This window comes from Serpula lacrymans (assembly GCF_000218685.1).
Source record: "Serpula lacrymans var. lacrymans S7.9 unplaced genomic scaffold SERLAscaffold_3, whole genome shotgun sequence".
NCBI lineage: Eukaryota > Fungi > Basidiomycota > Agaricomycetes > Boletales > Serpulaceae > Serpula > Serpula lacrymans.
Window position 1 is genome coordinate 968,700 of NW_006763292.1, and position 27,053 is coordinate 995,752.

The 27,053-nt window shown below is 42.6% G+C and overlaps 6 protein-coding genes across 6 annotated transcripts; 3 read left to right on the top strand and 3 right to left on the bottom strand.

The window, feature by feature from the left end:
* Positions 1-4,066: 4,066 nt before the first annotated feature.
* On the top strand, positions 4,067-4,765 carry SERLADRAFT_434199 (uncharacterized protein; the record flags this gene model as incomplete). Its single annotated transcript, XM_007314436.1, has 1 exon — positions 4,067-4,765. The coding sequence occupies one exon, from the start codon at positions 4,067-4,069 to the stop codon at positions 4,763-4,765; it is 699 nt and encodes a 232-aa protein (XP_007314498.1).
* A 3,020-nt stretch (positions 4,766-7,785) lies between these two features.
* Positions 7,786-11,517, top strand: SERLADRAFT_458691 (uncharacterized protein; the record flags this gene model as incomplete). The annotated part of the gene is made up of 19 exons (XM_007314437.1): positions 7,786-7,911; positions 7,962-7,997; positions 8,048-8,204; positions 8,259-8,324; positions 8,380-8,545; positions 8,597-8,737; positions 8,794-8,895; positions 8,951-9,119; positions 9,173-9,248; positions 9,297-9,498; positions 9,558-9,653; positions 9,710-9,892; positions 9,954-10,184; positions 10,241-10,588; positions 10,646-10,735; positions 10,792-11,083; positions 11,133-11,152; positions 11,210-11,382; positions 11,440-11,517. 16 exons carry the CDS (start codon positions 7,872-7,874, stop codon positions 10,870-10,872), a joined length of 2,184 nt encoding a protein of 727 aa, XP_007314499.1.
* A 4,972-nt stretch (positions 11,518-16,489) lies between these two features.
* SERLADRAFT_434201 (uncharacterized protein) lies at positions 16,490-16,939 on the bottom strand (the record flags this gene model as incomplete). Its single annotated transcript, XM_007314438.1, has 1 exon — positions 16,490-16,939. The coding sequence occupies one exon, from the start codon at positions 16,937-16,939 to the stop codon at positions 16,490-16,492; it is 450 nt and encodes a 149-aa protein (XP_007314500.1).
* A 1,490-nt stretch (positions 16,940-18,429) lies between these two features.
* Positions 18,430-21,722, bottom strand: SERLADRAFT_354339 (uncharacterized protein; the record flags this gene model as incomplete). The annotated part of the gene is made up of 10 exons (XM_007314439.1): positions 18,430-18,914; positions 18,977-19,389; positions 19,446-19,622; positions 19,671-19,796; positions 19,849-20,209; positions 20,248-20,338; positions 20,400-20,516; positions 20,573-20,730; positions 20,786-21,268; positions 21,321-21,722. 10 exons carry the CDS (start codon positions 21,659-21,661, stop codon positions 18,557-18,559), a joined length of 2,625 nt encoding a protein of 874 aa, XP_007314501.1.
* A 1,983-nt stretch (positions 21,723-23,705) lies between these two features.
* On the bottom strand, positions 23,706-24,781 carry SERLADRAFT_405898 (uncharacterized protein; the record flags this gene model as incomplete). The annotated part of the gene is made up of 3 exons (XM_007314440.1): positions 23,706-23,908; positions 24,051-24,640; positions 24,702-24,781. 3 exons carry the CDS (start codon positions 24,779-24,781, stop codon positions 23,706-23,708), a joined length of 873 nt encoding a protein of 290 aa, XP_007314502.1.
* Positions 24,782-26,060: 1,279 nt separating this feature from the next.
* SERLADRAFT_434203 (uncharacterized protein) lies at positions 26,061-26,396 on the top strand (the record flags this gene model as incomplete). Its single annotated transcript, XM_007314441.1, has 2 exons — positions 26,061-26,280; positions 26,344-26,396. The coding sequence occupies 2 exons, from the start codon at positions 26,061-26,063 to the stop codon at positions 26,394-26,396; spliced, it is 273 nt and encodes a 90-aa protein (XP_007314503.1).
* Positions 26,397-27,053: the final 657 nt, after the last annotated feature.

Below are 27,053 nucleotides of genomic sequence, written 5' to 3' on the forward strand. Positions count from 1 at the left end.
CAAATCTCCCTCCACTAAGTGAGCTGTTCGGTGGTCTGACTACTGCATGGGATGCATTATTAATACATATTTTACTGTTGTAGGACATATGTTGATGAATCATGTCTTACAAATAGCTCTGCAGACCTTTGTGAGAGGTCGTGCTCATTTACCTTTTTGGAGAGGTTGGACCGGATTAACGGTGTACTCTGGTGAAGCCATTGCCAAGCAGACTGGTGTTAGCCCTTCTAATATATCCAAACTTTGCTCCAAAAAGCATTCTACTACCTAAAGCTATCAAAGGTCATCTTTCTAAGCTTTCCCCTGCCAATATTTGATATGCCCAACATTTTATTACCTCTGGAAAAGCTGAAAATGCTGTTAAAGTGACCAAAGCCCTACCAGCATCATCAACTAGCCCCTTTCATCCAATACTGTTTGCCTTCATTTGAAGAAATCTGGTATAAAGGATGTGGTGAAGTCCAAACATCCCCTTCTCTCTACTAGGCACCACAAAGCTTGTTTGAATTTTGCCTATGCTCACAAGGATTGGACTCTGGAGGACTGGAAAAGAGTAATATGATATGTTGAGACTAAAATCAATCACCTAGGGTCAGATGGACACAAATGAGCATGGAAAAGGGTAAGTAAGGGGCTTAGTAATAAGCTGGTAGATGGAATCCTCGAGTTTGGAGGATATTCCTTAATGATGTGGTGCTGTATGACTTGGAAAGCAGTTGGATTTGCTACCAAGGTTGATGGTAGGATGGATGGGGATTTTTACCTACAGATTTTGAAGGATGAGTTCCAGCAAACCCTAGAGTATTATAGTCTCAATCCTTCTTAGGGTATCTTTCAGCAGGATAATGACCCCAAGCATAACTGCAGGAAGGTCAAGGACTGGCTAGAGGAACAGCATTCAACACTATGGTTTGCCTGCACAGTTTCCTGACCTAAATCCTACCGGACATCTCAAGAGGAGGCTTGCAGGGTATGAAAACCCCCCCAATATGATTCATGAATTGTGGGAAAGGACTTAAGTGGAGTAGGAGAAAATACCAGTTGAGAGGTGTCATAAACTAATTGAAAGTATGCCTAGAAAGATTCAGGCAGTGTTTAGGGAAAAAAAAGGCTATACCAAGTACTGATAATAACCAAATACCCTTTTCACTTCAAAAGTGAAAAAACCCTTTCCATGATGTTGCTGTTTTAAATCAACCATATCCCTATAGCATGTGAACCAAATCACATGACCTATGGGGCAATTTTATAGCCAAGAGTATGGTACTATTTGTAACTCCGTCAAAGCTAACTGCAATTCTCAAGCTATTTGATGGTATGCTTCATGCATGACACCCAGAGTCAACATGAAAGGGTTTTTGGGGTCACTGTACAAGTAAAGGAGTTTACTATGGTAATATCAGTATTATTCTATGAGTGTTTGTAGGTATAAAATTTTACCTCAGTCTGTGGATAGAAGACTGAGATGCATAAGTGAATATATACGGTAGGTGGGAATAGTTTTGGTACTAATATGGAATGACTTTCTCATGCATGGTCAGGAAATTACCATGGTGAGACTTGACGAGCTAGAATCATATCAGTGTATGATTTACTCATTCACAACACATTACTGAATCATACCCATTCGACTTGGGTAGATCCATCGTGGAATCAACCTATATATCTTGCCAGGGACCAGCTGGTATTGGATTCAGCATAAGTTTACCTGTTGGCTGTTGATGAGAATTCTTGGCCATGGCACATCTCAGACAGGATTTTATGTATTCCTGTACGTCTTTAACCATGCCAGGCCACATGTAATTTTTGAAGATCACCTCTATTGTTTGTTGCCACCCAGGGTGTCCAGCCACTGCAGTGTTGTGATGTCTATCTATTGCCTTGATCCTTGTGGACTCCGGCACATAGATTTTGTCTTTAAAATAGAAGATCCCGTCTTTCCATAAATTGTTCTCATTGCCATCAAGGCGTGCCTTCTCTTTGATGAAATGCCTTTCTTGAAGACTTCTAGAAGATTAGATTGATCTATCAGGGTGACACCTTTGTTGTTATCTTTGATGCTGTTGGCATGATCCTCTCTTCTAGATAAAACATCCACTTTTCCCATAGAAGTACCAGGTTTATGAATTAATTTATAATTAAACCTAGATAAGTACACCGCATAGCGGGCCTGTCATTGGTGCAAGTCCTGGGCCATCATAAAATACTCCAGATTTTAAATTGGTGCCTAGCACCTTCTAAGTAGTGCCGCCAGTGCTCTAAAGCTTAAGTAATGGCCAGCATATCTTTGTCGTAAATTTGATAGTTGTGCTCTGTAGACAACAAATTATGTGATAAATAGGCACAAGGCCTCCAAAGATCATCACACCCAACTAGTGCTCTGCTTGATTCAGGTGCCAATAGCATCTCCATAAATCAGGTCTGGGTGGAGTAGGTTGGATTTTCCCTTGTAAAATTAGATATGTCTATTCCCATCTATAGCATTGATGGTACACTTAACACAGGTGGCTGCATTATGCACAAATGTTCTTTTGTTATCAAGTACCAAGGACACAGGGAACGAGTCACCGCTGAAGCTACCCAACTAGGGAAGTTTTAATTTAATTTTAGGCTGAACCTGGCTATTTAAACACAATTCTGAGATCAACTGGCAGACAGGTGTTGTCACATTGTCATGTTGCCCCAAGGAGTGTAATGACTTAGGTAAACCAAATCATGTCCGTCAAACTGAGCTTGACAAAGGATAAACGCTGGTCATGGTTATGCCAAACTCAGATCTTTAGATAAGATTAACAATAACAATGATAAGGTAGAACCCAAGGAAGAGATCAAGAGGCTGGTACCTCCAGAATACCATGACTTCTGGAAAGTCTTTTCAAAAGATAAATCAGAATACTTTCCAGAGGCTAAGTGTCACAATCTGAGTCAAACCTTTAGTTTCTTTTGATTCATTATTTAATTATATCTGATTATGTGACAACCACGTGACAAAAGCACATGACTCATTATGTAAACAAGTAGTTAGTTATATCTGATCACGTGACAATTACGTGACAAAGCCTAGACTATGACGCACAACATCAGTCAGCGCCTCATGGCTGACCTTCAGAAAATGTATATATACCAACACCCATGTACATACATTTCCTCAGTTGTTGATTACTTCTTTATACCGATACTTGACACTACTTGTCTGATTTTGAGACTTACACCTCCGTTAGTTCGGCAAAAGGTGTAGGGATCTAACACAATCAACAACTGTAAACGAGTACTGTCTATGAGCGTAACAGCCACTATCATCATCATCATCATCGTCACCATCATCATCATCCTTGCTTTACTCAAAAAATTCTACCAACCACACATGCAACCCATCATCCCATTAAATCACATTCCCACTCGCCCAAACACCATTCTATCATTTTTCCCAGCCAATGTCTCACCCACAACCTCCCAAGACTCCTTCCAAACCATCCCCCTCTAATTACCATTATATCACTATAATTCCTTTGGTGTGGAACCACTGGAATTTTCTCGTTTTTACATAGTTTCAAACTTCACTTTCCTCTGACCAGGCCGCGCATTTGCGTCCGCCAGTCGGGAGAAGAATTGAGAGCCCAAGAAGCCGGTTAAAACTAGACAACCGTTCGCACCTAGATTTTCTACTATAACCTTTCACATAAAATTTGTAAAAATACAAAAATAGCACAATACGTACATAGTCAGTGGTGAACAGAAGAGGATCACCTTGACTCAAAGAGAAACAGATAGACTACTAGAGACCATAGAAGTGGTGTATCGATCCAGCTTATCACTGGTGAACTCCTTCTATGCTCAGTAGAGACTTTTACATCTGGATCGGCGAACAGAACATCTACACCAGAGACTACGTTTTCAAAGGACAATCCCCACTCCCTACCATCACACCAATCAGAAGCCTCTCCCCTGTAATAAAACAAGAAACTCCCCCGCCACAACAACTCGAATTCGAAAAATGTCCAATTTAGAGTACCGAGATCAGCCCGAGTGATCCAGCAGCACGGATGACACATTTACTCGGGAAATGATGGACTCATTACCCAGAATAGACACTCCCCCGCCCAAAGAAGTCTCTTTGGAGGCATACGTAAAACAGGAAGTCGAGAAGGCAATCAGAGAAACTCGCCTTCTATACCAGTCCCAACTCGATGAGGCATTAGAAGAAGTGAACGTCTTAGAGAGAAGACTAAAAAAGACTACAAAGACAACATCGACAGCCCTGGAAAAACCAGAAAACTTTTCAGGAGATAAGAAAAAGTATCGGGCTTTCAGAGAGTCCTTACTTTTACAATTCGAAGATGACGCTGTCTATTTCAAAGATGACAGAAAAAAGATAAGCTTTGTGCTATCTTTTATGAAAGAAGGAGAAGCCGCGGCCTTTAAAACCAACTGGCTAGAAAACAGAGTTGACGCCCAACAAATGGGGCTCGACATCACAAACACATATGGAAGTTGGCCGTTTTTTGCCCACAAAATGGAAGAAAGATTCAAAGACAGTTTTGAAAAAGAAACTGCAAAGAATGAAATATTGACCCTAAAACAGGGCAATGAGACTGCTCAGGCCTTCTTCGAAAAGTTTGAAGAAAAAAAGAGGTGGGCAGGATATAACAGCAGAATGAACAAAGAATTCCTGGTCTCACTATTGAGACAAAACATGAATAAACCCTTGGTAGACCGGGTGATCTACGGAGGGCATATTCCCAGAGATTACCAGAAATGGAAATGAGAACTCATCCGGATAGATTACATCTGGAGAGAAAGAGAAAAAGAGAAGAAAGGATCCGAATTTGGAAGGAAACCAAATGAAAAGAAAGGATGGAAGTGGATAAGGCAAAGTTCCGCACTGAGGGACAATGTTACTGGTGAGGAGAGAAAGGACATAGGAGCTTCGAATGCAAAAACGCACAGAAGCCCCAATTCAACGTCCGAGAATTGTCCTCTACAGAAAGCATACAACGTTGTTCATGTCAAATCAGCTCTATGGTGATATGCAAGCAATGAAATATCATATTCACAGTTGCATGCCAACAGCTACTGGATGACACACAGCCTGTCTACCTATTTCAAGATGGGGATGACCACCTTGAAGGGCTGTTTGGACAAGCACAAACGGAAAACCATGACCCAATTATGGGTGTTGTTTGTTTATGCAAATGCCTTGCCTCTGCAGCCAATTGTGCTGTCATCTATGAATAAAACCCCCTGTGGGACCGGGGACAGCGCTGCTTGCAGCTTGAAGACACATTGGGAGTTGATCAAACAAACCCTGCTTTGTGGCAAGCGGATATGATATGTGGACATGTGTCCATCCAAAGTGTGTGGTTAACAGTGGTAAAAGAATTCAACACTATCCTTGCAAAAATTGGACTGGAAACATCCTTCAACAACTTGTTTGCAGATGGAAAAACCAACCTTATGCACCCTACAGGTAATGGGAAGTATCCTAGTGTTTCATCTGAAAAAGATCCCTCCCAAGTCGACAGCAGCAAGCCTGTGACTGCTTCTGATCTGCTACAAGTTGAAGGCCAAGGCACTGTAATGGGGGATGTGGAGGACATTGAGGCGGAGGACACAGAGGATATTGAAGACAGTGATGAAAACATAGGATCTGACAGTGAACTAGTTGGACTCATATCCGAACAAAGTCAGGCCAGCAACAGTGAGCTTGTAGATCTACCAGCTATCAAGTTGGAGGATCTCCTGCCCGAGCCAAATAAGATGGAAACTGCCAAACACCATGAAGACTGGGTGGTTTTTGAGGGAAGAAGCATCCACAATGCTTCTGCTATTCAGATTCTGTTCCGGTCACCGAAGGTCAAGATGTCTCGGGATTGCACACTTTGTGTTTGAGGATATTCATGCGAGCCCCCAATTATGACCAATCTCAATAGTGATGACATCATGGGTGATGCATTACTTATTGGTGACTTGGCTGCTATTCTCATCTGTCACCAGAAGACGGTTAGCGTAGGAGTTCTACAAGTAACTTGTATTGAACAAAACAAGCAGCGGGTTGCCTTGGTACAGGAAGAGTCCCTTCGTCTAGCAACTGTGGAGATCCCTGTTTTGGGATAGGTGTTACAAATGCAGAAGGCCGCCCTTCAAAATCCAAACACTGGTATTCCATACAACGTGAGGACCCAAGGTTTATAGTTGTGGACCGGGAACTACTGCAAGTTTGGACCGCTCAAGAAAGTGAAAGTTAACCAAGGGAAAGTCTCTCAAAAGGCCCTCATCCTACATGTTCCAAGCATTATTGTCCACCCTCTAAATCTTAAAATTCAACCAACAAAGTTCTTGCCCCAGTGTAAGCGTAGCTCACAAAGGAACATGACATCATAATAGGGTATGGCATCATCATAGACATTTGGCATACTACATTGGAATACTACACTACACATATAACCTGTCGTTCAACACCTTGTACGGTAGACTAGTTTCCCCCTGATCTTAAATCCTAACTTAATCAATTCTTCGTTTTTCCTTAAGTGTTGTCCACTATCATAGTGGGCTTCCACCCAGACGTACCAACTACGTGAACAAAAAGAAACATGGGCTGTTTCTGAAACAGACCTGGGTGTGGCCGTTGAGGCCCTGTGGGAGCTTAGTGAGCTCAATAAATCTACCAAGTCTATCCCAAAGTGCGGAATCACCACAGTTGGATTCCCTTATAAGAATGTAGACGGTAAGTATGTTTAACGCTTGTTTCTGACATGTCTTGACATTGGTTTAGTCTTGTGCATTTGTAGCCAAAGGGGCAACACAATATTTAGGGAACAGTCATAGCACTAAGACCATAGCTGGGGAGCATGTAAACTGTAACATTTGCAGTAAAGCTATTAAATGGACAGCCCTTCAAAACCACATGGGGGGACATATCCTCCACACAATGCGAGATACACATGAGAGTGGTCTTATACAACAGGTATATTTTCCCCATCCACATCACCACAATGCACTCACTGTATACATAGGTTAACCACTCTGATCCCTGTGGCTTCTGTGGCCTATTGGGCCATCTGGTGACATTAGTCAAAGCAAAGAGCACAATCCAGGCCGAATAAGCATGTCCTCAAGCTTGTTCCTTCAACCTCAGCTCTGCACTGAAAGGAAGTAGCACATCACCATCCACAAATGCTCCTATTACATGCCCACTGTGTCCTTGCTCTGACTCCCGCATTGGACTTGCTATATGGAAGTATAATCTACAACACCACCTCAACACCATCCATGCACACAGGAACCAAACTCAACTGCTGCCAGAGAAAATTGTGAGTGCATTGAAGATTTCCTGGACAGAACAATTAGTGTGAAGTATACCGGAGGATATGATTGTTTTATATACTACTGAGGAAGGTAGTGAGGCTGTAGGGGCAGTAGTAGTTTCCTTACCCTCACAGAAACGTTCTCGTATGACAGAGCACCAGAAACAGCCAAAGCGATCTCGAGTATAGCTTACCAGATATCTTAATATATGTTTTGGTGTTTACATACAAGAAAACATGCCAATGAATATTATGAATGACCTTTCCAAATTACAAAATGCTAGTGTGAACTTTACTATCTATCTACTATAGATCCTAAACTGTAAGAAGGGACTTGGTCGAATTTTCACTGAAAAGTATCCCCGACTATGGTATACCATTTTTTGAACAGTTTTCGGGGTCCTCAGCCACTCACTTTTGGGAGTCAGGGTCAGGGACTTTTTTTTGGATAACTACTGCGTGACATTCTGCTATTCACCTGTCACACATTCCTAGGAATCTCCCCGTTTTCCTGATGAGTCAGACGCGGCAACCTCAATCGAATCAAGCTCACTGCCCACCAATAAGATGTTAAAACGGAATTTATCATCAAGTCCTCCTTGTCAAGGTGCACCCCAATATATTCTGGATGTTTTTCCCATTATTTAGATCAAACAGAACAATCCAAACAGAAAAAACTAAGAGTGATCTCCAGTGAGCGGATATTTATCCAGATACAACTGTTTTCTTCATTCTTCTACTAGGTTTTGTCGAAAGTCACAGCGAACAAGAGCCGTTGATGCAATCATTGGGGCCTAGCACCTGTCGGCGAGATGAAGAAAGCGAGTCTATTCACAGTGGCAGCATGAAGGTAGTGGAAGATCAAGACTATAACGCAGCTAAGTGCAATGCATCACAGATGTACGTCTCGTCGATCTCCCTTGGAAGAGTTATGTTCATGTCTGCACTATCAAGTGTTGAAGGAGTAGTGTTACAAAAAGAGAAAGTTGATTTGAATGGTGGCTGGCAAGCTGACGATCCGTCAGTCTTTTTTCTGTCCTACTTGCATGTCATACATTCTTATCGTCGCTATTAGGGTCCCTTATGCCGCCCTTGTGAAAGCTTTTTCCTTAATCGAAGCCACTCCCAAGCGTTTAGAAAAAACTGCGCTCCTTACGACCTTCTTCTTACTTATATTGCAACGCAGTGCAATCGGAGATTCGAAGTCTCTTTTACAAGCCGTATACTTATGTATAAATCGGGTATATCTTTCTTCTTAGTAGCATGCGATGTGAACCTGAATCTTTTGCCAGTTAAGTCCAGATTACGTTGGTGTAGAACTAGGTATCGGAGAAAACCTCCTTGTCAAAGCTATTGGGCAATCAACTGGTCGCAGTGCCGCACAGATAAAAGCTGACTTTAAGAAGGAGGGTGACTTAGGTCTTGTGGCTATGGTAATGGTTTCACCAACTTTTCATGGTTGGTAACGTAGTAACTTTGCCAAACTCAGAAATCAAAAAAGAACCAAAAAACCCTTTTCAAAGCTAAACCTCTCACGATACCTTTTGTATTTTCAAGCCTTCAAGAAATTGCAACTTCATCAGGACACGCAGTGAGCGCAAATATAATCACCATATGTTACTTCATCACATTCATGATTTTTCCAGTCCCAAGGCAAAAAAGTTTCTATCATGGTGAAGATCTTGACTGCATGCCAGGGCTTTGAAGCGAAATATATTGTTCGTAGCTTGGAGGGTAAACTGCGAATCGGGAATGCGGAGAGGACAGTACTAGTAGCCCTTGCACATGCAGCTGTGTTGGCTGAAATGGAGAGAGGTAGTATTCCATCTTCACTCGGTCCTTGATGCCAATGCTTACGGTCAATACAGACCAGGCGAAGTGGACCCCGCATGAATTAGTAAACCGTCTTGACGAAGCGGCCAGGGTCATGAAAAGTGTTTACAGGTGTGTTTGGTCGTGGGGACTGGATATTTTGCTGACATCAATATCTAGTGAATTACCAACATATGAGAAGGTCATACCCGCACTTCTCGAAGTTGGCATTGCTTGCCTTCATGATAGGTGCAAGCTTACGCCAGGTATCCCTCTGAAACCCATGTTGGCCAAGCCCACCAAGGCAATCGGCGAGGTTCTCCATCGTTTTGAAGGCATGGACTTCACATGTGAGTATAAGTATGATGGCGAACGTGCACAGGTACGTACATTCCATTGTCGCTCACGCGTTGAGTTTACATACACTGATCGTAACAATAGGTGCATAAGATGGAAGATGGTACTATTGGAATATTCAGCCGAAATTCAGAAGACATGAGTAAAAAATATCCTGATCTTATAGAGCAACTCCCGCGCGTGAGATCGTTACTGTTACTTTTTCGCTTTGATGTCTGATAGTCTACGTTTTGCAGTGCATACGAGCCTCAACCAACTCTTTTGTGATCGATGCAGAAGCTGTCGCAATTAACAAATCCACTGGCATGTTGATGCCTTTCCAACACTTGAGTAAAAGGAAGCGGAAGGATGTCAGATTCCAAGACGTTACAGTACACGTTTGTTTATATGCCTTCGATCTGTTGTATCTAAATGGCGAAGTGTGCTTTCATTTCTATCTGCCCTTTAACATCGGTTTGGTTAACGTTTTTCTCTCCTCAGCCTTTACTGCAGAAGGACCTTAAGAAGAGGAGGGCATTACTACGGCAGCATTTTCAATCTATCCCCGGTGAGTTTGATTTCGCAAAGGCTTCAGATAGTAACACGATAGACGAAATCGAAGCATTCCTCGAGGAAAGTATCAAAGATGGATGTGAAGGGCTCATGGTGAAGATGTTGGCAAGCGATAATAGTTATTATGAACCTAGTCGCCGAAGTGTCAACTGGCTTAAAGTGAGATGCTCTGTTATTGTGTGGCTACCCTCTTGTTGATGAGACCACGATACTAGCTAAAGAAAGACTACCTGCATGGAGTAGGTGATTCTTTGGACCTGGTAGTTGTGGGAGGATACTACGGCAAGGGGAAACGCGCTAATGTCTATGGTGCATTCCTTCTTGCCTGTTACGACACGAATACAGAAGAATTCCAGACGATTTGCAAAATCGGTACCGGTTTCAGCGAGGAACAGTTGCAGACACACTACGACATGCTGAAGCCGCTCCAATCACTCAATATTAGAGGCGACATAAAAGCTGGCGGAGCCCAACCAGATGTTTGGTTCGAACCTAAGATTGTGTGGGAGGTTCTTACAGCCGATCTAAGCTTGAGCCCTATTTATACCGCAGCCCAAGGACTAGTGCGCAATGCCTACTTGATTTTATCGTCTGATATTCACCTTATTTACTCTATGCAGATCGAAGAAAGGGGTATATCCTTGCGTTTTCCAAGGTTCATTCGGCCACGGGAGGATAAATCAGCCGAGGACTCCACGAGTCCTGAGCAGGTACGCCGTGCATGGGACTCACGCGCCCTTCTTTTGGCTGACGGCGATCGATGGAGATCGCAGAGATGTATCAACGACAGACACTAATAGAAAGCAAGAGGAACACGAATGAGATAGGTGACGATGGATTTTGGTGAACTGCATGGAAAAAGTTCAATTTGTCCAAGGGAGAGCACACGGCGTCTAGTTATACAGAATTAATAGCACTTCCAGACAAAATATCACGTTTCTTTTCTCGACCACCATTATACCAGTAATTCAAGAATCGAGCCTGTTGTAATGACTGCGTTGTAGCATTTGTGGCATGGCAAGCAAATAGTAAGTAATTTCGCGGTTGAACTCGCCAAGCTATGTGAAACACATCAGTTCACATCTTACGGATCGCAAATTTACAAACCGAATCGCATGAAAACCACCCTACAAAAGTACATATATATGTAAGCTAGTTAAATCGCTTGTTCCAAGACTACTCACGAGTACAGCGCGAGCGCACTAGTCATTGTTCCTGAGATGACCTCCTCGTCTTTCCTCAAATCCGCTAGAGCTGCTAACGGAAGACCCCAATTTGCTACCTATATAAATGAGGATTAATGAAATGCACGATCAAGGCAAAGAAGTTGCACTGGCTGGGCCCCAAAAATGAGTGCCTGCAGCAGTCCGGTTTCAATGAGTTATGATTCAAATCAAGATTGTACGAGACGCACTTAGAAAGTACTCGCGTGCAGCGGAAGACCGGATCCAACTGAAAAAAGTGGATGCCATGACAAGTTAGTTATCCAAGATGAAAGAAAATATACAATCGCCACCAACCGTACTATATACCGCATTTCTGACTTCGTGGGAATCCTCAGTAAAAAAGCCCAGTCATACCAGACTCCAACCACTCAGCGGGGTGTTCTCCGACACCAAAATTGGTAAGTAAGTTTGAACATGCAGAGTCAACGTGTAGGGGGAAGAGACAGTTAGAATGGCACACTTTTCAAATCCTTTAGACAGCTCAAATGATCTCCTCAGAGGGTATCAACAACATCTTGTGTTACAATACACAATCTTCGGACCTTTAATTTTCATTCTCCTCTTCAACTTTCTTTTGTAGTTTTCACACACTGTGCCATGTGGCACTTTCCATCTTTGTTCAAACTCCACCTTCTCACGCTGCACTGCGTTTTCCTTTTTAGCTACAAGTCTCTCATGCAGTTGAGCTGGTCACATGGGCTATGCCCCATGACATCATCAGCCACTGCCCCCATCAACGGTATAGTACATATGTACAAACAACGCTGTAGTAGTATATAAACCTCAATAGATCCAGGAGACTCCTCAGCGAGTCCTCCTGTTGTTTACCCACAACTAACTCGGTCCTATCTTAAGGGGTAACCACTCCCTCTTCATTACTCTTTTGCTTGTCTGAGTTGTGTGCCAGAGTGACTAACTCTTGGTTGTTACGTCTTGTACATTTTAAAACATCAAACCTAAGTTATCAATGGCGTTCCATCTGCAGACCGATGGACAAACGGAGAGACTCAACCAAGAGTTGAAGCAATATCTCCGTATATTTATTAATGACAGACAGACGGATTGGGCCAAGTGGCTAAAAATAGCCCAGTTCTCTTATAATATCAAATAGTCATCGGCTACAGGAAAGGCACCACTCGAGGTCACTAGATCGTACCTCCCCAGAATGGGTGTAGAACCTGGCAAAAGCAAAAACGAGGCTGCTGGGAACATGGCCAAGGACATGAAGTCTGTCTTAGACAAAACGTGCAAGGCGCTATTTAAAACTGCAGAGCAGATGAAAGACAGGGCAGAGCGTAGACGCTCTAAGGCCCCTGACTACAAGGTCGGCAACCTGGTCTGGTTAGATACCGACCACTTAAAATTAAAAGATCGGCAGTCTAGAAAACTGACCAAAAAGTGGATTGGCCCTTACCGGATTAAGGAAGTCAAGCCCAACGCAGTGGAGCTAGAACTCCCAAAACAAATGAGGGTAGTACCCACGGTCAATATTAGCCGTGTGAAACCCTACAAAGGGCCGCTGCTGGGACAGCGTGTAGACCGGCCTGGACCGGTTGTAGTCACCCAGGAAGGTGAAGAAGAGTTCGAAGTCGAACAGGTGGTGGATGCACGCTTGAAGCGTGGAAAATTAGAGTTCCTAGTCCTATGGAAGGGCTATGGAGACGAGGACAGAACGTGGGAACCAGAAGCCCATCTGGACAATTCCCGCGATGCTGTTCGCGAGTTTTATTCTAAGAATTCCTCAGCTCCTAGGAAGCTTAGAGGCATGGATTCAAAACTTTTTAATTCTCTTTTTCAACCTATGCCTGAAAATTTAACTACTACCTCCGGTATTTGGTCGAGCCTGGAAGTCGAGCCTTAGAAGGGGGTAGTGTTACGATAACACAATTTTTGGACCTTCCCTTTACTTTTATTCTCCGCTTTAACCTTGTACTTTAGCTTTCACACATGGTGCCACGCGGCACTTCCCCTTTCTCACGCCGCGTTGCCTTTCTTCTTATTTTGGACACAACTCTCCCACACAGTGGAGCTGGCCATGCGGGCTAGGCCCCATGACATCGTCAGCCACTGTCTCTATCAACTGTATAGTACACATGTACAAACAACCCTGTAGTAGTATATAAACCCCAATAGATCCAGGAGACTCCTCAGTGAGTCCTCCTGTTGTATACCAACTAACTCTCTGCATTCTAAGGGGTAACCACTCCCTCTTCATCTTCTTTATAGTGTGTTCCTGTGTGCGCCGGAGTAACTAACTCTTGGTTGTTACAGTTAATTTAAGCTTTCCACTATCCCATGTAGAACTTTTCTATATATACACAGTATTAATATATATTATGAAGAATCACTCATGTATTTCAGGAATTCTTTGACAAAACCAGATAAATCTGTTAAGGACAAAGCCTAAAGGTGTCAGGCAACAAATAAGAAGCTATATAACAAAGCACAATGCCTGGTCAAGTCCTTACTGGAAGGCGGTGAATCAAGGTATGAGAATGAAGAGTATCGGTATGAGCGCAAATCCAAACTAATATTGAACTAGAGAACAATACATCGAGTATGTACTTCTCTATATAGTGAACGGCGATGGTCAGACCGAGAAAGGGAAGTACTGAGAAAGTGGTCTGACCAGCTAGCTAACCAATAAGAAAAAAGGAGAAAGTGGTCCGATCTATCGTATTTACTAATTGTATGAGAAAATGTATTGGTAAGGGATGTGCGATTGGCTGTATCAGTAAGCCCATGAGAAGGCGCTGACTCACAACCTTCTTTGCTCATCAATATTCCTCCGAAGTATTCCCAGACATAGCACTGGATCGTGGCTATGTCATCTGGATATCTTCTCGAGGGTCGACAACAAGTCTTCCTCGTTGTAGGTACGATAGAATGTGAGTGTGAAGAGAGAATAAGAAGAAAAATGATAAAAGTAATAAGACACCTGCTGTAATCTCTAGTCCAAGGGCAAGAGGAGTGACAGGGATCGAGTCTGCTAACCACGACATGACGGGAATGCGATAAGAAAAATTGATTCCTCACAAAAGGAAGTGTCTAGCCACTTGCTGAGAGCTATTATGAGAGACTACAGGAGGTATACAATATCTAGAGTCCAATATGAGTAACTAGAGAATAGGAAGCATTGGACTCTGCAATACTGTCCAAAGTTTTGTAAACAAAGGTGAAAAAAGCAGCCACAGAGGCAAAATCATAGAGAACACAATTAATACTGAATGGTAGAGGAATAGATAGAGAAAGGCATGAAAATATGTAGGTAGCACAAAGGTGCAGAATCACCAAAACTAACAAAATCCAGTCTCAGCTAATAAAACTAAGTGAAACTCAGCCGCTGCCCGAGAGGCTATAGAAACGACTGAGGTATTCCAATACTAAACCCCCTACTACTTATAGTCGGAGGTGCTACTCGCTACAGTATAATGACTCCTAGGAGAACAATGGTTACTCCATGGAGTGGTGGCTATGCTCCATGGAGAACAATGGCTGCTTTGGCAGAGACCGGGTTTATCCGGTTTTGTCTGTGAGTTGTTTTCAGATGACTCGGTAGCTAGGTCAGCCACTGCCATAGTGTACTGGTGTGTTGCTGCCTCACTTTCCTCTATAGCTAACATCCATGCAAGATTTGTGTGCCCGTTTTTGTGCAGGTTTCAATGAAAGCCTGGTGGCTTTGGTCGGCCTTGACGCGGATGCTCTTGGATCTCAGGAATGGGGCGGATGGGTGCCCCTTCGACTGGATGAGGCTGGATAGGTGGCTCTGGCACTTGTTCTGGGGCTAGCAGTTGTGCCAAAAACACAGGTGCATTTTCTTCAGGCTCTTCATTTGCTAACATGTTCATTTGTAGGTCATCTTGGACTGGCTCTTCAACCACATCAAGCAGGAGCAGGTCATTTTGGCAGTGGCTCGAGGCACTCATCTGGATTGAAAAGGACATCTCGTTCAACAGATACGGTATGTTTGTCTGGCCAATATATCCAGTACCCTTTGAATTCTAAATCATATCCCATCTATCTTTCAATTTTAGCATGGGACTGGAGTTTTCCTGCATTCAGGATTTCAATGTAGGCCATACATCCGAATTCTCCAAGGTCCCTTAGGTCTGGTTTTTGGCCACATGCCATTTCATATGGTGTTTTGCCTTTAAGGGCCTTGGTAGGGGATCTATTTTTGATCCAAACCATGTGTTTAACTGCTTCACCCCACAGCATTCTAGGCATTCCAGCTGATATCAGCATGGCTCGAGCTAGCTCAAGCAGCATTCGGTTTAACTGTTCTGTGGTGCCATTTTGCTGGGGCGAGTCATGAACGGTAAGTTCACGCACAGTTCCTTGTTTTTCTAGATGCTGATCATGTTTGGTGCTTGTAGTCTATCTGCCACTTTGCAACCTTTCACAACCTTACTATGACCTCCTGCAACCTATCCTATCACAACTATCATATTTTTTCCTATCTTCACTGAATGTATAAACAACAACAAATATTTAAAATTAAGGCTCAACATAATGTTGAATATTTAATAAGTTCAACACACATGATGTGATTTAAAATACTGTCAAGATTTTTCTATATGCAAGATGTATCATAAGCAATTTCTTTTGGTCAAGCAAGATATATTGTTTGGTCAATATCCTGAGTACTACAAATGTTGATTGTATTGCACACAGACATTTTAAATGCCCTTTTCAAGTAAAATGTTGTGGAACTATAGCTCAAAAATATGTTGTGACAATGATAATATTATAACAAAACTTCAACACAGAAATTTTTTTTTTTTTATTTTTTTTTTAGAAAAACATGAAATCTTGTGAGTGTTTTGTGGCTTGCAAAATGAAGTGATTTCTCTGATATTTATGTTAAATATTAATGTACCCAATATCATGATCAAACTTGAACAAAACTTAAATATTTGCTTTAGAAAAAGTGGCACAGAAATTGAGCATCAAATAAATATTTCATATTGTAAAATATTGACAAAAGTATTTGTTTTGATGTATCAAAATGGTGGAAGAATTGTGGAGGGAGAGTTTAATAATAGTCACCCTGCTGTACATGAAAGAATGTGAACAATTATGTAGAATTTTGACCTAGCAAGCTGGTCTGCAATCCTTGAAAGTTCCTCAAATGATGGCCTGGACTTTGCAATGCTTCAAGAGAACTATGGTCTGACTTTTGTTTTTCTACCTCAGTCCTCCAACACTCGAGACATCGACATATTCCAGCATAGCCAATTAGCTGGTGTATTTGTTGAAGGCCAGGCTTTGATGCATAGATGCCAGTTTCTCTGGGCTAGCAATGTCACGCATTAGGCATGTGTCATCGTCTCTGGCAGCTACAGGACTTATGAATACACGCCAAATAACGTCAGCACAAGCCATCTTGAGATGAAAGAGACCAGGGACATAGATAATACGTTGAAACCAATCCCATGGTGTCTGCTCAATTGCGCATCTCTGCTGTACAGCTTGCAGACGTTCCCCAGTTCCAAGATCACCATGAAAGAGCACAATGTATGGTGACAAGTCCAAATCCTCATTTTCTATTGACCCGCTCTCATCAAATCCGCCCTGGCTCATTAGCTCAACAACAGCAAATATATTCCCAGATACAGTGGAGTTATTTACATCCATGGCTTTCATAGCGACAATGGGTGTTGTAACAACCAGTATGGGCTCTAACATGTCAGGTTCATTGATGACTGACTTAAACCAACCAAAATAGGATGGCCCATGATGGCAGAGGTCATGTAAAAAATTCCACGAGTTGAATCTTTGGCATTGATTGAGGCCAGAGTCATCTTGGGTGTCAGGATGGATACTAAACAATTCTTAAACAGGCCACCCCAGTGGGAGGTCTGCCTTCAAAGCATCTGAATTCCAGATTGACTGTTTCCAAAGCTTGTCGGAGCATTGAAGGTCTTCTCAAGTGACACCATGTTGAAGCGGGAACATGAGACCTGAGGTAAGGTGTTTCAATGATTCAGTTGATTTTTCTGATGAGGGCACTGCAGATTTGAGGTCGATGTCAAAGTTGTCGTATGCATAACCAGCAAGTAGGCTTTGGCCAAGAGTTCTGAGAGCCTGGTGTGAACACATAGAGAGTGACTGAATGGCACTGTGAATGGTATCAATTGATACTGAACTCCTATGCAAGCTAATGTGTTGATGACAATTTCAGGTGTATGTGATGAATGAAGAAATATCCCGAGGATACTCTGCAGCGTGTTGGATTTTTGGTTTGTACTCTGCATTAAGATACTTATTACAGCGACTTTCTTCTAGGTAACCTATCAATTTATTGGCCCAGCAAAGCTTGTATCATACACTTACAACAGTGAGTACAGCCTCTCGCCGTTGTTTCCATCTAATGCTGCGGATAGGCGGCTCGCTCATCAAAATATCAGCCATCTCTTGCTGACAACAGCAACCCCATCAGATCCCACAGTACTGGTGCATCTTCTTGAAATTTTTGCACCATATCATCCGAACAGAACCACTCAATCTGTTCAGATGTTGCTTTGGCTGCATTGAAGTGCCAGCCGTAGTCTTCAGATGAGAGCCTGTGGAGCTCAGTAATGCAGTCTGCCTTGATGTCTTTTATTACCACAGGCGTGCTGTGACCATTCCTGTTTGGATGATCGCGTGAATTTTGATAGTTGCATTTGCATAAGATTTGGTGGAAGGTTTCTTTTTGAGACTGTATGTTAGACACGAAAGGGTGGCTTTGATAAGATGGGGAACACAAAATGTGCTCGAAGAATTGAAGGGGTTGTATGCCTGTTGATTGAAACACATTGAGGACAGTTTCAACATGATGTTGCATTGTATCTGATTGAACTGATCTACTGATGCATTTGGCTTCTGTGCAATAAGCATCGCAGAATGTACATGTATTTTTTTATTGTCATTTTCTCAAAATGGAAGGAGCTTTCAGAAAATACAAATCTGCCTATTATTTTTGATAGTCCGCTGTCACCATGACTGTGGCGGGCCAATGTTTACCAATGTTAAGTGCAAGCCGCTGTGGAGAGAGAGCGAGGATCAAGGTTATGCTGGGCATGAATTTTTATTATATCTTATCATTCTTGCTCTAGCAATTATCCTCCTCTCTCGAAACAGTGCGGCTTGGCAGGAGCCTGGTATGAGCCTACAATTTTACCTCCAACAATTAGACTGACGAAATCACATGCCAGCGGCTGGCACTGCAATATTATTCACACTCCGTTTAGTCTTCACTGGTGATCTCACGCGCTAGTTTATCGATATGAATTTGGCTGCAGAAGCGTTACTTGTCAGTCACTATCCCCATTCCTCCTCCAATTCACGAGCTAAGAAGTCGTCTTCATCGTCACCATCACCTTCCTCCTCCTCCTCCTCCTCCCGCAGGCCATCAAAAATTCCTTGCGGTATACCTGAGCTATTGTTGCCACCGCTGTGCTCACTCACCGCTGATTCAGGATCATCATCCAGATCTTCAGCTGATATAGCTTCCTTTAATCTGGATGATCCCGACCGGCCAGCAGCGACCTTCTTACGTTTTGCAAGGGGCGACCGAAGCGTGTCATCATGCCTCTGATTTGTCCACTCATTTCCGATATCCGAGGGAGTAGTGTTGCGTAAGCGCTTGCGATTGTGCCGTGGAGTGGAAGCCACACCGCTGTCGAAAAGGATTAAAATATTCAGATTTTATCACATATCTGCGAAAACATTTATGCCAACCTAACGCGGCTTTGTATGTCCGTAGCATCTCCATCGTCGTTCGATACGTTTCCATTGGCCATGCTTCTAGCGCTTCGTGTGTCATCATCATCACTTTCATTCATAGCAGCATCAACCTCATCGTTGATATCATCCCAGTCGATTTCAGCCAGCCCAAATGACTTCAAGTTGGACTGAGTTCCTACGGTAAGTGGGTCCAAATCCCAGTCATCTCCATCGGGTTCAGGGTCCGATGAAATTTGGTTAGGATCAAGAGTTGGACTTGAACTGGGACCTGCTGTAGGAGGTTCGTCCAAAAGATAAGGGGTTTCGTCTTGATGGCTCCAGAGTGCAATAGAGTCCGTGAACCATGACAGCCATACAATTTTGATGCCGCCACGTTTCCTTGCTGCATCTACCTTAACTGTACCATGCTGCATACACGCGGTGTTATCAGCGTGGAACGTTTCACAACGAAGCCAAGACAAACCTTGGCTGCTACAACATGCGTGATTCGACTTGATAACTCGGTACAACATTGAGCCCCAAACATCTCTGCGACTTTCCATATCTCAGTTGTCTCTGGCTTAGTATCAAGCGGTATGACACTTGAGAAGAGTATATGAATACCATCCAGCGTTTCCTTCCGCATCGAAGGTATGATTTTCTAGAGATCTGTTGGTGAGAGCTGGGTCGAGAACAATCACAAACTTACGGTGACATCATATGGCTTGTCAGGTCGATATCTTCCCAATAAACTTGTTTTTCGCTTCTTCCCCCTGCCTTCCGGTGAGCGAGAATCATAAGCACCAAAGAAGCGGCGGTGGATATCTTCAAGCAACTATGTAAAATGCGTTAACAAACGTCGTGGGAATCTACGTATACACCCATACATTCTTGACACGCTGTAGTTCAACGTCATCATTATTTAGTAGTGCCTGGCGTACGCCCTTGTCTGGCTTGGTACTCGCGCATTGCTTTTCTTGACATCCCGTTGCAGAACGACCTGCAGGGGTTTCCTGAGCGACTTCAGTAACTTTACCATCGTCTGAGGCAAAGCGTAGTTCTTCTTGCTTTTTAGCCAGCGGTCGCTCTTCTACCTGAGCCTCAAGAGCTAAAGAATTCTGGGTAAGTAGGGTCTTCGATGCTAGTTCATTGCGCTCCAGTGCCTCGGTTGTCAGGACTGGAGGCGACAAAATGGCAGGCGACGCTGTGCTTGTGGCGGGCAGCGATGGTAAAATATCTGATAATGATCTTGGATTAGTCAGATGCTGAGTGAAACGAGTAAATACTTGCCAGGTACTGGAGGAATGGCAGTTGTGAGAGGCTGAACTTTCGGTAAAAATGTAGAGTTGATGTCTCCTATTCCAACGAAGAAATCATCTAAAGTCGCGGTAAGTCAAGGACTACATTGACGCAAGAGAGAAGAACTGTTCCCACTGACAGGGTATAACTTTAACGAGGTTTGGACTCCATTCCCACACATCTGCTCGATCATCTATAATGACGACCATAGAAGTATCACATGGAAAAAGTCGCTGAAGACTTTTTTGAGTTAAGCCTGTAAGTAAACAGTTGATGAAGCTTGGAGTAATCTCGGAAAACAAAAGTACTTACTACCACTCTCATCTCGACTCAGAATCCGCCCCCCAAAAATTGTACCATCCGGATCGATGGCAGCACAGACTTCTTCTGCATAAGCACGTGTGCCCATAGTATAGACATGCATTTCATATTTGTTTGCGATGCTATGGAGAAAATGTTGCCATCCAGGACTTTCATAGCGTGAGTTGGGAGTACATGCGCAACGAAGCCAGAAATAGTGCTAACCGAGGCTTGATGTAGTACATACAACCTTCATTTTCAATAAATTTTTGCTTACCCTTTACTTTGCGTGATGCTCTAGGGGATGAAGGCATCCCAAAAGATTCGGGACCAAGCTGAAATTTCCTGACATCTTTGAGAGCTTCCCAATTGGGATTGCACTCATCATCAGACTCTGAGTCTGTCGCTACCTCATCTGAAACATCCTCATCTTCTTTAGACCGTTGCGGTGGTTTCATTTTCATTGCTCTCTTTCCTTCCCAAGCCTCGCCTTCGGCGATCCATTCGCCAACAGTGGGATCGACAGTCGCATGAACGATAGTCTGATCAAGATCAACTATCAGCGAAAGTTTTCTTGAGTTGAGTAAGTGATCTGCAGTTTCTTTCTCTATTTTTTGGGCTTCTTCCAACGATACAGTCGGTCCAAAGGCGGAATGTGTCATCTGGATGGATGCACGAGAGGCATCCGAGAATCCAGTATAATCATAGCTGATACAATTTCAGTAACACGTATTAGCACAAATATATATATAACACCCACCCAGTCATATCCTTCCCACAAAGACAGCATAGTCCGCCGACCTGTACGCCATGTTTGCATGGTTCCGATACCAAGATAACTGGCCTATCCTTCGCCCTCTGCTCTGAGATGATGTCTCCCGCCCTGACCTTCCAGGCGTCCACTGTACCTTCAACTGAGCAGTCCCATGTTCCAAAACCAGTTTCAGGTTTGGAGTTTGCAACAGTAGATGGATATACAAAAGAATAGCTCAAAAGTCGTGTTCCCCGTTGAACCGAAACTAAGGGCCTGGCATCGAGAGACACGAGTTTGATAGGATATGGTAGATTTGATGGGAGAAAGAGCTCCGTCGCGCTCGACATGGTTGAGGAAGTTGTTGGCAGGCCAGTAATATAAATATAAGGACGTGATACCGGGAAAAGCGTTAAAGACACTCTTGCGATTGAGTGTGGACCCTCGGTGGCAGTGAAGCCAAACCCATATACGGACAACAAGGATGGTGGAGTAACATTCATTGTCATCAGTGAACTCCGAAATTTATACCAAAGATTTCCGACCTGTGGCTCTGCCACTGTGCAATGCTTTTTCTACGTGATAAATAATAATAATAACAATAACAATAATACAGTTAAGTGATCAATATGTTAAGTCAATGAACTTGTGCTGTCTGTAAAGTATTGTTAAGTCTTTGAATTGCATATGATACATGTTTGACTTGCTGTTCAGTCGTTGAATGTTCTTATAAGCCTGCCCTAAACTTATACACAGTCTACCATGGACAATTCTTCCAAAGAAGTTTCCAGTGTGAGGCATGGAATAAAAACTATCTTTCCTGCATGTTTTCCTCCCAAGGCATGGCACTTCAATACTTTTCTTTTCATCTCTATCAAAATCATGTGTGTTCCATTACAAGTTTCATCTAGGGGGTGGGTAATCAGGATGATACTTAATGTAGATATTTCAGAGTAGGTAGTGTTATTTAAGGGTATATACATGTATACACTTATCATACATTCACCAATTTCCTGATGTTATTGTAACAACCAAGAGTTTGTTACTCTGGCGCACAACTTGGACAAGCAAAGAAAGAGAGAGAGAGAGGGATCACCCCCCAGGTTTCAACGGGTTTGTTGTGCTAGACAACAGGAGGACTCACTGTATTGGTCTATCATTATGAATTTAGCTGTAGCAGAGCTTGAATAGAACAACAATAAAAGGACATCTCAATTTCCAGGATCAAATAGGGGAATAGCCCAGAATTTTATTTTTTTGAATATTTAGCCAGGTAAATATATACTATTACATGGTCAGACAGTCTACTCTCAGTATATGTAGCTCAGCAGTATGCTAGAATTGGGAGTAGACTATGTCAGTGCAAGTCTTATATTGTGGCTGTAAGGATGCCAAAACCTGCTAGCTCCTCAAAAACTTTGGAGTTCACTGATCTAAAATAAAGGGGACAGTGGTCCCAAAAGTCACGTGGGAGCACATTTTTTCAGTTTCACTCACATGGTTTTTGGTTAACAGTAGAGTAGTGTAGTAGTAATGAGAGCGCAGTGAAAATTGTAGTCACATTGAAAATTCTCACACTCATCATTGTATTGAAGTGTCAGATTGTACATTGTGGGATATTTTGGAAAATCAGCTTCTATTTGGAGGCATTACAATGGTCATTGAGGGGATTTCTGCCAAACAACACCTGTTTTTCCAAGAGGCACAAAGCAACATATTATTTCTGCCTCTTCTGGGGGGTCACAAATGTGGACAAATACCCATGTCTGCTATCTCACACAGAACATGCACCTTAATCGTACTCCAGAGAGTGAAGCCTTTGCTAGCTGGCTCCTGGATGGTGGTGATGGAACTAATGCATCAGGAAAACATGATTTTACTATGATTGGATATAGTTTGGTATGATTGGGTAATAGACCAAATATAGCATTTGTGACAAATAGTGCGCTATAGATTGATATAGATGCCACTACTGCTACTAATAAATCCTAAGTGAAACTACAATGGATGTTAGTTTTAAGGTGATCTCTAATAAATGTAATATAACATACCTTAGCCGCTGCCCGAGAGGCTATAGAAACGACTGAGGTATTCCTATGTTAAACCCCCTACTACTTATAGTCGGAGGTACTACTCGCTACAATACAATGACTCCTAGGAGAACAATGGCTGCTTTTGCAGAGAACGGGATTATCCGGTTTTGTCAGCTACATAAAGAGTACTTTTATTGCAATTAAAGCCAATCAGATCAGTTCAAAGTTGTCAATAATAAAATAATGGACTTCAAGTTACTATACTACAACAAATGAATTCTATACTACCATATTGTTTGGTATGCAAATTTACTAGCCCAATTATTAAGTGAAAATGATCCACAAACATCCAGTACATTATCTATCCTCCAAATTTAGACAGCCAAACAATCCCAGGTCCAGTAAGAGGAACCAGATGACAACTTTGATGTATGTTCCCCAGTAGAATAATAGCACCAGGTGCAACACCATTTGCCTGAGGGACTAGCTTGGTAACAATGTACATGTTATGAAATTGCCCAGGATTTCTAGATATTTTGTACCACTCCACGTAAGCCAAAGAGCCTTTGGGCCATGAATGAGGTGCAAGCTTGTAAGAATAAAGGATATCTGGGAGTGAGAATATGACCCTCAATCTCCCAACCTTTATCCTTATAGTGATAGTGTAAGCAAAAAAGCTGTAAAGGGACAATACAGTTTGACATACCTTGCAGGGCTGTTGCCTCTGCTTCATCAGTATGTACTACAATAACAGTATCAAATCTGCCCTCCTCTCCTCTTTTTCCAGGCTTGACCTCTATACCATCCATATTTTGGATGCTACTTATATCATTACCCAGACTATCCAACACAAATTTGAATGAGTGCCAAATATTTAGTTGATCAAATGGAAGCTGGGCCAAGGCCACTTGAGGGATTGTGTTCCCTCTGTCCATGAATTTGTTAAGGAAAGTACGTAGGTGATATGAGAAAGATGGACATTGATGACTTGTTTGAATGCTTTTCAGTGTTTGGCCAGGGGAATGTGGTTGTTTAGCCAGGAAAATAGATAGAGGTTTGAATGTAGGTGATGAACTGGCCTCTATATCTCTTTCCAGCTCTGCCTGCTTCTCTTCTTCTCTCTTGTAGTTGTTCAGGTAGCTTTCAAACACAGCTACTTTCTCCTGCCTACTATGCCACTGAGTTATCTGAGGAACTTCGTCACAGAAATTTGATGCCCTCCAGCATTCCTTGGCAAAATCTATGTGGAACCTTTCAAATATTTCTGTGTTGTAATTGTCGGTGGTGCCAAAATTTCTAATACATCAGCATAGTGTAGCATGGAGTGAAACTTGGGAATGTTGAGATGTTCTCATACCCCAAGATGGGCAAAGATATGCTTGTTGGGATGATAGAGATCCAAGAAATCTTCCAGGTATTGAATGGTGGTATTGTCATGGCTTGCATATTGTGCAATGTAGATAAAGTCAAGGAATGCCCTATAACAAGTTATGACCTGAGATGGGACCTTCCCTATAATGCACCCTAGTAAAATCCTTGCCATATTTTTTCTCTCCGTCCCAGATATTTGGCATAGTTGTGACCAACCATGTTTGAAATGCCATACACAAAAGCAAGGTGGGAGTCTATAAATGCAATCATCCAGCTCTTTAGTTTTTGAAGTCACTGTAAGATAATGAAGCTGAGTATGGCTTTGAAGAGTATTGATATGAGCGCAAATCCAAACTAATATTGAACTAAGGAATAATACATCCAATATCTACTCTTTATATAATGAACAGCGAGGGTCAGACTGAAAAAGAGAAAGAATAAGAAAGTGGTGTATAATCTATCATAATTATTAATCATGCAAGAAAAGTCCTTAGTAAGGGATGTACAATTGGTTGGATCAGCGACCCAATGGGAAGGTGCTGAGTTACAATCTGTATTGCTGATAAATTTCTTGCCAAAGTATTCCCATGCACAGCTCTTGGTCAGAGCTATGCCATTGGGGTATCATCTCGGGGATAGGAGAGGAGTCCCCTATGTTGTAGAATGGAGTGCAAAAGGAAAATAAGAGAAAGAAAGATAAGAGTAAAAGAACACCAGCTGTGACTCCTAATCCGATCGCAAGAGGAGTGATAGGGAATGGGTTGGATAACCATAACATGGTGGGAATGCAATAGAAAATTTGATTCCTTACATAATCCCCTTAGCTACAGTTTTACCCAGCGTGGAACCGAGTGAGGTTTAAACACATTTCTCATAAATTCCATTTTGCATACCTCTGACCACGCCACACATTGGGAGAAGGATTGATAGCCTAATAAGCAGATTACTTTGGGACAACCGTTTGGACCCCAAATTTATTACAAATACCTTTTACCTAGTTTCCAGTTACCCTTACATCATACTACACAATAGTTCAGGGCGGAAGAGGACCCAATTGTCACAGAGAAAAATAGTATCTACAATCTTCACAGTGATGTATTGCTCTGATTTGTCATTGGTGAACTCCTGTGTATGCGTAGAGATGACCTTGAAGCTTGGATAACCACAGAACAAAGTAAATCTTTAGCCCATATTTGGTATGGAGACTTCACACCACCAGAAATAGAATCAATTAAATCCACATCCCCATGATCACTGACACCTCAAATAAAACAGGAAACTCCTGAACCTGTCCAACTAATTTTATGGAATATTGGCAAAAAGAACCAGCACAAGGGCAGACAGTATGGCTGACCTAATTGGGGAATTGCCGGAAGCTGGACCAAGCCAGATACAACCACCACCACCTGCGAGACTAATACCAGAAATCCAAGAATGGATGCAGAGAAAATTGGAAGCAAAAATCACCAGAAGGGTGACAGAAGCAACAGAAAAAGAAAAAGAGGGGCGGAGGGTGGCCAACAGAGCAGCAGAAAGAGCAGAGGAGGAAGTAGCAGAATACAGAGGTCTGTGGGAGTAACAGCTCACTACCATTTGTTATAATTGACATATCAGCACCTACTTTATAGCCAGGCTGGCTTTTGCTGGTCTCCAGCTTCTTAGAGGGACTGTTGGCGTCTAGCCAACAGAAGTTTGAGGCAATAACAGGTCTGTGATGCCCTTAGATGTTCTGGGCCGCACACGTGCTTACACTTCACTTTTCTGTACTTTGATTTTTCATTTTCCAAGTAACATGACTGATCACATGACCATTTATTTTACTTTACTTTTCGGACTTTTCATAGTCACATGACCTGACTAGTATCTAGACTTGACATGTGACCGGTCACATGCTGCGCAAATAGTTAGAAGACTTGACCACACATGTTCATTTACTCATTTACTGACCTCAAGATAGATATCTGTGATAAAATCATCAGCGATTGGCTTATCCCCGAGAACTCCATTAATGGCCCACATGGCTCAAAGGGTGAGTGCTGGCTCCTCTTCTGAATACTTTGAAAATATTCTGATAGGCGCTGATGGTGCTCTAGCAGATGGAGTTCTGGAGGCAGTGATGCAGTTTCAGTGAGTGTTAAAGGTGTTAATAACAATAATATAACTTATGCTTAAAGTACTCTGCCAGTCTGGCCAATGTACTCAAAGGATGAAGTTCAACAATCAGATCAAAGAGGCCGTGTGTAATCCCACATCATTTGAAGAAGACCAGAACACTGCCTGTTGAATTAACCGGGTAAGTACAGTACATATATTTCCACTATAGTTTTTATGGGACAGG